Source organism: Salvelinus alpinus, chromosome 2 (genome assembly GCF_045679555.1).
Source record: "Salvelinus alpinus chromosome 2, SLU_Salpinus.1, whole genome shotgun sequence".
Classification (NCBI taxonomy): domain Eukaryota; kingdom Metazoa; phylum Chordata; class Actinopteri; order Salmoniformes; family Salmonidae; genus Salvelinus; species Salvelinus alpinus.
This window is the reverse complement of record NC_092087.1, coordinates 86,450,370-86,460,941: the sequence shown is the minus strand read 5'-3', so window position 1 is coordinate 86,460,941 and position 10,572 is coordinate 86,450,370. Positions and strand designations below refer to the sequence as shown.

The 10,572-nt window shown below is 42.4% G+C and overlaps 1 protein-coding gene across 2 annotated transcripts in view; it reads right to left on the bottom strand.

Annotated features, from left to right (window-relative positions):
• Nucleotides 1-4,042: 4,042 nt before the first annotated feature.
• lcor (ligand dependent nuclear receptor corepressor) overlaps nucleotides 4,043-10,572 on the bottom strand; it is a 73,708-nt gene continuing 67,178 nt past the window's right edge. For both annotated transcript variants that reach the window (XM_071389671.1, XM_071389672.1), the window contains exon 7: nucleotides 4,043-10,408. In XM_071389671.1, the coding sequence (XP_071245772.1) occupies nucleotides 9,247-10,408 (1,162 nt within the window). In that variant the 3' untranslated portion in view covers nucleotides 4,043-9,246. The remainder of the gene's footprint in view (nucleotides 10,409-10,572) is intronic.

Genomic DNA, 10,572 nt, shown 5'->3' with positions numbered 1-10,572 from the left:
TTACAGTAATTATGGTGTGTAGTTACAGTAATTATGGTGTGTAGTTACAGTATGCATGGTGTGTAGTTACAGTATGTATGGTGTGTAGTTACAGTATGCATGGTGTGTAGTTACAGTATGCATGGTGTGTAGTTACAGTATGCATGGTGTGTAGTTACAGTATGCATGGTGTGTAGTTACAGTAATTATGGTGTGTAGTTACAGTAATTATGGTGTGTAGTTACAGTATGCATGGTGTGTAGTTACAGTATGCATGGTGTGTAGTTACAGTATGCATGGTGTGTAGTTACAGTAATTATGGTGTGTAGTTACAGTATGCATGGTGTGTAGTTACAGTATGCATGGTGTGTAGTTACAGTATGCATGGTGTGTAGTTACAGTATGCATGGTGTGTAGTTACAGTAATTATGGTGTGTAGTTACAGTATGCATGGTGTGTAGTTACAGTAATTATGGTGTGTAGTTACAGTATGCATGGTGTGTAGTTACAGTAATTATGGTGTGTAGTTACAGTATGCATGGTGTGTAGTTACAGTAATTATGGTGTGTAGTTACAGTATGCATGGTGTGTAGTTACAGTATGCATGGTGTGTAGTTACAGTAATTATGGTGTGTAGTTACAGTATGTATGGTGTGTAGTTACAGTATGTATGGTGTGTAGTTACAGTATGTATGGTGTGTAGTTACAGTATGTATGGTGTGTAGTTACAGTATGCATGGTGTGTAGTTACAGTATGCATGGTGTGTAGTTACAGTATGCATGGTGTGTAGTTACAGTATGTATGGTGTGTAGTTACAGTATGTATGGTGTGTAGTTACAGTATGCATGGTGTGTAGTTACAGTATGCATGGTGTGTAGTTACAGTATGTATGGTGTGTAGTTACAGTAATCATGGTGTGTAGTTACAGTATGCATGGTGTGTAGTTACAGTATGCATGGTGTGTAGTTACAGTATGTATGGTGTGTAGTTACAGTATGTATGGTGTGTAGTTACAGTATGTATGGTGTGTAGTTACAGTATGTATGGTGTGTAGTTACAGTATGCATGGTGTGTAGTTACAGTATGCATGGTGTGTAGTTACAGTATGCATGGTGTGTAGTTACAGTATGTATGGTGTGTAGTTACAGTATGTATGGTGTGTAGTTACAGTATGTATGGTGTGTAGTTACAGTATGTATGGTGTGTAGTTACAGTATGCATGGTGTGTAGTTACAGTATGTATGGTGTGTAGTTACAGTATGCATGGTGTGTAGTTACAGTATGCATGGTGTGTAGTTACAGTATGCATGGTGTGTAGTTACAGTATGCATGGTGTGTAGTTACAGTATGTATGGTGTGTAGTTACAGTAATTATGGTGTGTAGTTACAGTATGCATGGTGTGTAGTTACAGTAATTATGGTGTGTAGTTACAGTATGCATGGTGTGTAGTTACAGTAATTATGGTGTGTAGTTACAGTATGCATGGTGTGTAGTTACAGTATGCATGGTGTGTAGTTACAGTAATTATGGTGTGTAGTTACAGTATGTATGGTGTGTAGTTACAGTATGTATGGTGTGTAGTTACAGTATGTATGGTGTGTAGTTACAGTAATCATGGTGTGTAGTTACAGTAATCATGGTGTGTAGTTACAGTATGCATGGTGTGTAGTTACAGTATGCATGGTGTGTAGTTACAGTATGTATGGTGTGTAGTTACAGTATGTATGGTGTGTAGTTACAGTATGCATGGTGTGTAGTTACAGTATGCATGGTGTGTAGTTACAGTATGTATGGTGTGTAGTTACAGTAATCATGGTGTGTAGTTACAGTATGCATGGTGTGTAGTTACAGTATGCATGGTGTGTAGTTACAGTATGTATGGTGTGTAGTTACAGTATGTATGGTGTGTAGTTACAGTATGTATGGTGTGTAGTTACAGTATGTATGGTGTGTAGTTACAGTATGTATGGTGTGTAGTTACAGTATGCATGGTGTGTAGTTACAGTATGCATGGTGTGTAGTTACAGTATGCATGGTGTGTAGTTACAGTATGCATGGTGTGTAGTTACAGTATGTATGGTGTGTAGTTACAGTATGTATGGTGTGTAGTTACAGTATGTATGGTGTGTAGTTACAGTATGCATGGTGTGTAGTTACAGTATGTATGGTGTGTAGTTACAGTATGCATGGTGTGTGGTTACAGTATGTATGGTGTGTAGTTACAGTATGCATGGTGTGTAGTTACAGTATGCATGGTGTGTGCTTCCAAGGCTGAGTGTGCTAGTTACAGTATGCATGGTGTGTAGTTACAGTATGTATGGTGTGTAGTTACAGTATGCATGGTGTGTAGTTACAGTATGCATGGTGTGTAGTTACAGTATGCATGGTGTGTGGTTACAGTATGCATGGTGTGTAGTTACAGTATGCATGGTGTGTGGTTACAGTATGCATGGTGTGTAGTTACAGTATGCATGGTGTGTGGTTACAGTATGCATGGTGTGTAGTTACAGTATGCATGGTGTGTAGTTACAGTATGCATGGTGTGTGGTTACAGTATGCATGGTGTGTAGTTACAGTATGCATGGTGTGTGGTTACAGTATGCATGGTGTGTAGTTACAGTATGCATGGTGTGTAGTTACAGTATGCATGGTGTGTGGTTACAGTATGCATGGTGTGTAGTTACAGTATGCATGGTGTGTGGTTACAGTATGCATGGTGTGTAGTTACAGTATGCATGGTGTGTGGTTACAGTATGCATGGTGTGTGGTTACAGTATGCATGGTGTGTAGTTACAGTATGCATGGTGTGTGGTTACAGTATGCATGGTGTGTAGTTACAGTATGCATGGTGTGTAGTTACAGTATGCATGGTGTGTAGTTACAGTATGCATGGTGTGTAGTTACAGTATGCATGGTGTGTAGTTACAGTATGCATGGTGTGTGGTTACAGTATGCATGGTGTGTAGTTACAGTATGCATGGTGTGTGGTTACAGTATGCATGGTGTGTAGTTACAGTATGCATGGTGTGTGGTTACAGTATGCATGGTGTGTAGTTACAGTATGCATGGTGTGTGGTTACAGTATGCATGGTGTGTAGTTACAGTATGCATGGTGTGTGCTTCCAAGGCTGAGTGTGCTAGTTACAGTATGCATGGTGTGTAGTTACAGTATGTATGGTGTGTAGTTACAGTATGCATGGTGTGTAGTTACAGTATGTATGGTGTGTAGTTACAGTATGCATGGTGTGTAGTTACAGTATGCATGGTGTGTAGTTACAGTATGCATGGTGTGTAGTTACAGTATGCATGGTGTGTAGTTACAGTATGCATGGTGTGTAGTTACAGTATGCATGGTGTGTAGTTACAGTATGCATGGTGTGTGGTTACAGTATGCATGGTGTGTAGTTACAGTATGCATGGTGTGTGGTTACAGTATGCATGGTGTGTAGTTACAGTATGCATGGTGTGTGGTTACAGTATGCATGGTGTGTAGTTACAGTATGCATGGTGTGTGCTTCCAAGGCTGAGTGTGCTAGTTACAGTATGCATGGTGTGTAGTTACAGTATGTATGGTGTGTAGTTACAGTATGCATGGTGTGTAGTTACAGTATGTATGGTGTGTAGTTACAGTATGCATGGTGTGTAGTTACAGTATGCATGGTGTGTAGTTACAGTATGCATGGTGTGTAGTTACAGTATGTATGGTGTGTAGTTACAGTATGCATGGTGTGTAGTTACAGTATGCATGGTGTGTAGTTACAGTATGCATGGTGTGTAGTTACAGTATGCATGGTGTGTGCTTCCAAGGCTGAGTGTGCTAGTTAATACAGTAGTGTTGCACTCAGAAAGACCTGGGTTCGGTTTAGTAGCTAGAAGAATTTATATTTCCATGAAAAAAAACACCATATAATAATAACAATAATAATGATAAAACCCACCATATAATAATAACAATAATAATGATAAAACCCACCATATAATAATAACAATAATAATTTAAAAAGTGCTTCCGTCAGTCCCATCTAAGAAATCTGGAAACACAAGAAAGTGTACTAAAAGAGTACTAAAACACTTTTACTTTAATAAAAGTCCTGATTTGTGTTGCTAGTTAGTGTACAATCAGCTGCTTTGAAGTGGGTGGACCTGAGGCGTCATGACAACAGGATATGCAGCATGGAGGAATAATCAACAACACTTGATAACAACAAGCAAAATGGCAATTCACAGAAATCTGTTTAGTTTTTTTTCTTGAAAGGTATCACGTGCCACTCAAGAGACAGAAATGGCACGTCACATGACACGTCACATGACATGTCACATGATATCTAGAAATTGAGGTTAGTTCTGTTCTGCATTTCTTTTTTTTTCTCTCCATGTTTGTTTACAATCTCACATCAGAATGAAAAGAAATCCATCGATTTACCTGAAGATGTAAAACAGTAAATTAAATATATATTCATATGTATATAGCTATTTTCATTTATATAAAAGGTACAATGTTTTGTTTTGGAATGCAGTTTAAAACAAGTTAATAACAATAATAATAATAATAATAATAGACAGTAGATTCATAAGGTTAACATTTCCACCTGTCCGCACATTCTCCCTTCTAGGTCTCTGACTGACTGTGTCTCCGTCTCATCTCTGTAAGAAACTCACATCCCTATGAAGAAGTTTAACCTCGAGTGATGTTGCAGTCAAAAAACACTAACTACACTAATAAGCTGTCCGTCCCATACTCCTAGCTCCTCTTGTAAAAGAAAAAAGAAAAGACCAAAAGAAAAAGGAGGGGCCTATATTTCCCAGAGTATCCACTATCCCTTCTTGTTTTCAGGCTTCCCTGAGAGGGATACAAGTGCAGGTTGAGGTACAGCACTTGGACACAGCTGAGCCAGGTCAATATATAATATAGATGTTGTATACATTTAATCGAATACAGGTAGCTAAGTCTGCGTCATCCTCCGACTGACTAATATTGCTGCCCCTCCCGTCCACTTTATCCTGAGAGGTACAACACTGCAGGCTACAGAAACCCACGGCAGAAACACGCTGTTCAAATACAAGCAGAAGGTGGAGAAAGAAAATTAACAGTCGGTTCCCCCCCAAAAACTGACAGTGTCATAGTTTTTTTGCAGATATTTTTTTTTGTGGGGGGGGGGGGGGGGGGGGGGTTGAGAGATTCATGTCGGTTTATTACATTCATTATCTGTGTGTATATAAATAATTAGAAGTGTGAAACTTCTCTGTAAAAGAGGCGAGACTCAGTCGTGTTAAGGAGGACTTTTTCGGACAGGGGGATCCGTTAACCCAAGTGGCATGAAACAATTAAACCCCAAAAATATTAATACAAAAATGAAATAAAGCCCAAATGGCAATGCACCTCAGTAGATTAGATACGACTGATGTAAGGGAAGAGGAAAGGAGGATACCTAGTCAGTTGTACAACTGAATGCCTTCAACTGAAATATGTCTTCCGCATTTAACCCCTCTGAATCAGAGAGGTGCAGGGGGCTGCTTTAAATCGACATCCACGTCTTCGGGAACCACTAGCATGTTCTTTTTTGATTGCCCAATGATAAATACATATTTTTATAGTTTTCATAAATAATGTAGGACGAGATTCTTGGCCCTTCAGGAATCCCGTTTCAGGGGTTTCAGGGCCTACCTAAGTGCTGAATGTAGGAATCCATTCAAGGGTTTCAGGACCTATCTAAGTGCTGAATGTAGGAATTTAGACACGCATCTCAGTCAGTGCTACATGTCGTGATGATAAGTAAGTACCAATTGTACAGGTTATACACATTTCCCATCAGCATCATTTTACATGCTCACATGCATAACGTGAAAGAAGCGCTAAGGGGCACATTTTGTCATACTTCATAATAACTCGCAAGTTTAGGAGAAAAACAAAGTTTAAAACACAATTCCACACTATATTTTAAGTAGTGTTTTTTCTTGTCAAATCGCATTCACATCTAAGCTAAATTAATTAGTAATCATGCCTTGAAATGTAAAAGGCTACACAATAAGTGCTTTACTCATAACTTAAGTAAGAGTATCAATCTCATATAAATCTAAGTCATTGCTGGACTATATTTGGTCTTCTGATTGGATGGGACAGGTAACCAATTAGACACTTGAAATACTCTGCATTGTCTAAGTGTTGAACGCATTTCATGCATGACCCCTGACCTTGTGTTTCTACAGAGGTCATCATGAAGGGGTTACCTTGTTCCCATCGGCTACGCATAACTGCCAATCAAGCCATGGGAAGGAGGGTCAAAGCCCAAGACCAATCTATCAGAACAGGGCTAGGTAAGATTGTTCATTAGGGGTTTGAATATAATTATAACAATTATATACCAATTATTCACTAATATAGAATACACTAGAGCATGAATCGCTTGGTCCGACACTCATAAACGAGGCTATACTTTGCAGATGTAAGCTCCTATCTAAGAATTGCCAAATCACCCGGAACGGACTGGTGCATGCCATTTTGTAGAAGAAAATAAAATACAAAATGAAATAAATAAAATGTACAGGACATTTGAAGGAGTGAATGTTCATTTCATCAGTGTTGACATGACGGAGATGTTTTCCAAGTACAATGTCATGAATAATCTCACAGACTGGGTGAGCACCAGGCAGTGTTTAGAGCGAACAGCAACGTTTACTACAGCAGAGCAAGAGAGGGCTTTAAAAACATTTAAAAAAACATTTTTTATTTTATTTTTTCCTTCTCACGTCTTTTTTGTTGTTGCCCCCAACCCGACAAAAACAATGAGAGCATCTTTTTATAAAAACATCTTCTCAGAAGGAGAAAAACACGACGACAGATGAGATAGTTTCCGCCTGGTTTGGCAGGAGGGCTGGGGGGCAGGAACCAGATATGACAACTACACTACACGAAATCTGACAAATTCAAGCATCAACCAGGGTACTGAGGAGGTAATGGAGAGGAAACAGAATATGTTTAGGTCCAAGCTGCAGCTCTCTGAAAGTCTTTCAGACACTAAAGCTTTTTTTTCTCTCTCTTTTTGCTTTCTGGCCATCCCTTACCTTCCTCTAATCACCCCTCTTCCTCCCATCCAAACCCATGTCTCGAAAAAGAGCTACAATATCTTCCCCTCTCTCGCGCGGTTAAAAAAAAAAAAAAAAAAAAGTGCTATTTTCAGACGTTTAATTTCCAAACTTCTCCTCACACCCTCCTCACTGTTTTAGTTTGTGTTATCTTCTTCATGATTCACCGCGGCCTACAGGGCGTGGCGCTGCTAAGCCACACCCACCTAGCCGGGCTGTAAGTTCCGCCCCCGTCAGAAGTAGCGGAGTGAGAGAAGTCATGTCCTGCCCTTCACTTTTAGGTCCTGCAGGATAAAGGAAACACGTCCGTGTTTTAGAATCATGGCTTCGTCAAGAGATTCCCCTGTCTCAGGTACCCTGAGTTAAAATTGAGGAACAAAATCATCCAGAAATGCGGATTGGCTTTAAATTCAGTGTCATCATAATAATTTATATTATATTATCCCCTAATCCCTACCAACCGAACACATCCCTTCTCACTGCAAAATTCCCCCCACCAAGTATAAATGCACATTGTCGTAATAAACTGCCTTTGAAACTACCTTTGAACATTGTAAAACCACATGGGAGAGAGGAGCCATTTCAAAACTCACCAACTAAGAAGCTCTTACTTAGTTAGAATTCTAAAAGAAAAAACTTTATGAAATGTTTAGTGTTTAGTGACAGTAAGGCTGGTAAAAGCCTTCGCTCAGTACAGGATAATAAAGTTGTAGCAGCAATGTTTCCACTTCCTGGTCTTGGAGAGCTACAATGCATGTGGTTATCACTCCATGTGATGTCATAGTGTTAGGAGAACCCCGCCCACTAATTAGCTGAGCGCATATGCATGAGGTCGTTGGTTGGAATGAAAACCAGAGATGGCTACAGCTCCCTAGGATCGGGATTGGGAACAGATGCACTTGTTGCAGGTGCTTGAGGTAGAAGTTCCGCTCAACCACTGAACTAGGATCAGATCACCAAGCCCCAATCCAAACCTTAGCAATAAGGGGATAAAAAAAGACATCTGACTATGGATCAGTGGTTAGAGGCAACATTTACCTACTACCATTGAGGTTGAGGAGCTCTCTCCAGCAGAGCAGCAGAGATATAAAATTGCCCCTACATGCTGATCTCAGGTCAGTTTTGAGGTTCCCCCCTAATTGTTAAGGCAGGGTAAACTGATCCTAGATCTGTGGCTACGGGTAACTGGTACCTGGAGCGCAGTTGGCCGGGGATTATGACAGACCTTAAGTGCATGATGCTAGGACAGCAATGCCGAGGTAACCTGGTCTGTCACCACTGGGCAGCGCCGGTGAGCGCCAGACTGAAAGTGTAGTGCAAAAGAAAGCCAAACAAAAGAAGATAAAACAAAAAAACAAAACATTCAAAATATCCTAAAAGTTAGTAGTTATTTACTAAAACTTACGAACATGCATCCCTGATTGACTATTTTGTGTCTTTACCTTATAAAGGACGTGGCCAATGTTGCTTTCGTTCACTTTTAAAGAGTAGCAGAATATCGAAGGAGGAAAGAAAGTTTTGCGTTTGTTAAAGAGAAATGGCTACCTGGCGATAGAAATGATGCGGTTTTGATTCAGCTTCCTGGTGAGAGAGCTTCCTGTGACATTACTAGTTTTAGAGTTGGTTCAAAACATAGGAGACCGTTCACTTACCAATTGGTACTAGTACTTAAATGAGAGAGGGGTGGGGGGGGTTCAAGGACCATAATAGTTTGTTGAAAAGGGTTCATTTTTAACCCCCCCCTAATTTTTCCCAAAGTTGGGATATTCTGCAGCCCAGACTGCATTTAAAAGCAATGCAGGGTCAGTGTATCAAGTTCAGAATAGGGGGAGTTAGGGTTTTGGGGGGGATAATCAACATGCTTTACAAACTGTAATTAATAATTGTCACGTCACTCGTGGCTTTTGACGCATTTGTTTCGCCGCTTGATATAAAAGCTAAACAAATGTGCAGTGTCAAAACGACAACCGCAGAACCGGCCGATTGGTTTAGTTTTCATCTCCAGCTTGTTTTAGAATCCTCCTCATATCCCTGCGCTTGTGCTCACCCAGATACTGCAACAGTAAATTGGCACAAATAAAGCTCCATTTGTTTCCAATGACTTTAGTCTTAATGTGAAGGTGTTTTTATACATATATAAGGGGAAAGGTGGGGAGGATTCGTCGTCATCGTTGTTTCTCAGTTAATCTTCAAATTCCATTTTCATTTTTTGCTCGTGGTTCAGATCGGCGGCCTCCGGAGGCGCAACCTCTCGCGGCGTCGCGGTTGGCGTGGTCTCTGACTCGGCGGCGGAATCCTGTCCTCCCATCCTCAAGGTCAATTTGAGCTTCTTCTTAGGGGGGTTCTTCAGTGTGCCCAGTCGCTCCTTCACCTTGTACTCCAGTGTGCTGTGTGGGATCCCGTACATGTTCTGGGCCTTGGACACGCTCATCTTCCCGCCCATCACCATGCCGATGGCCTCTTCTAAGATCTGGCTGTTGTACTGGCGGTAGCGCCCCCTCTTCTTCCTGGGCTGCTTAGAGCACGGGTCGCCCTCGGGGTCGGAGGTCGGGTATGGTTGCCCGGAGGTCCCCTGGTCCACGTCGGAGCTCCAGTAGTCTGCCGCCCCATCCAGAAAACCTCCCAGGCTGCCTCTCAGGCTACCGGCACGTCGGTTGTGCTTGGGCAGGATGACCCTCAGCTTCCTGCTCAAAGCATTCTCCACCCCACCGTGGCCCCCGGCGCCCACCACCATGGCCCCGTACCCGTACAGGTCTGAGGCATGGGAGTCCCATGACAGGTCCATGCCCCTCACCTGGGGGATCTTCAGGTCCACGGGCGGGGAGTGGTGGCCTCCCGGCTCCCTCTTCACCACCACCTCATGGTGGGTCTTGGTGGAGCCATGGTGGTGGCGGAGGCCACCTCCGGAGGAGCTCTTGGAGGAGAACGCCCCGTGGTGGTGGTTGTCCAAGAACAGAGGCAGGTCTTGGAGGTCTGAGAGGATGGCGCTGGCCTGCTTCAGCCTCAGCAGGCTGTCCAGTTGGTGGTGGTGGGCTTTACCGCTGGAGGAACCCCACGGAGAGCCGTCCCGTGCCAGGAGGGGGTGGGGCTGCACGTGGTTCCCTTTGTTCCCGTGGTTGACAAGCCCCGCTGCCTCCAGACTAGCCAATGAGAGAGCGGGAGGCTGGCCGAGGAGGCGGTGCTTCTGGCTGAGGAGCTCCTCCTTTTTAAGCAGCGAATGGGCCAATGGGGGCTTGAGGGGGGTAGAACTGACGTAGCTGTCCCTCAGCCCGTCCTGTAAGCTTCTCGGCAGCATGTCATCGTCCTCCACGTCCCGAAAGGAGTGCTCAACTCTCAGGGCACGCCTGATTGGAGGGAAAAGAGAAGAGAGGGGTGTTAACTTGGAAGTACTCAAATCAGTCGATTCAGAAAGTGAATTGTAATAAACCCGAAAACTACAGGTTAAAATTACACTACTCTGCTCTGCTGATTGTTAATGCCAACAAACAGAAAGTACCACTTGGTTTTT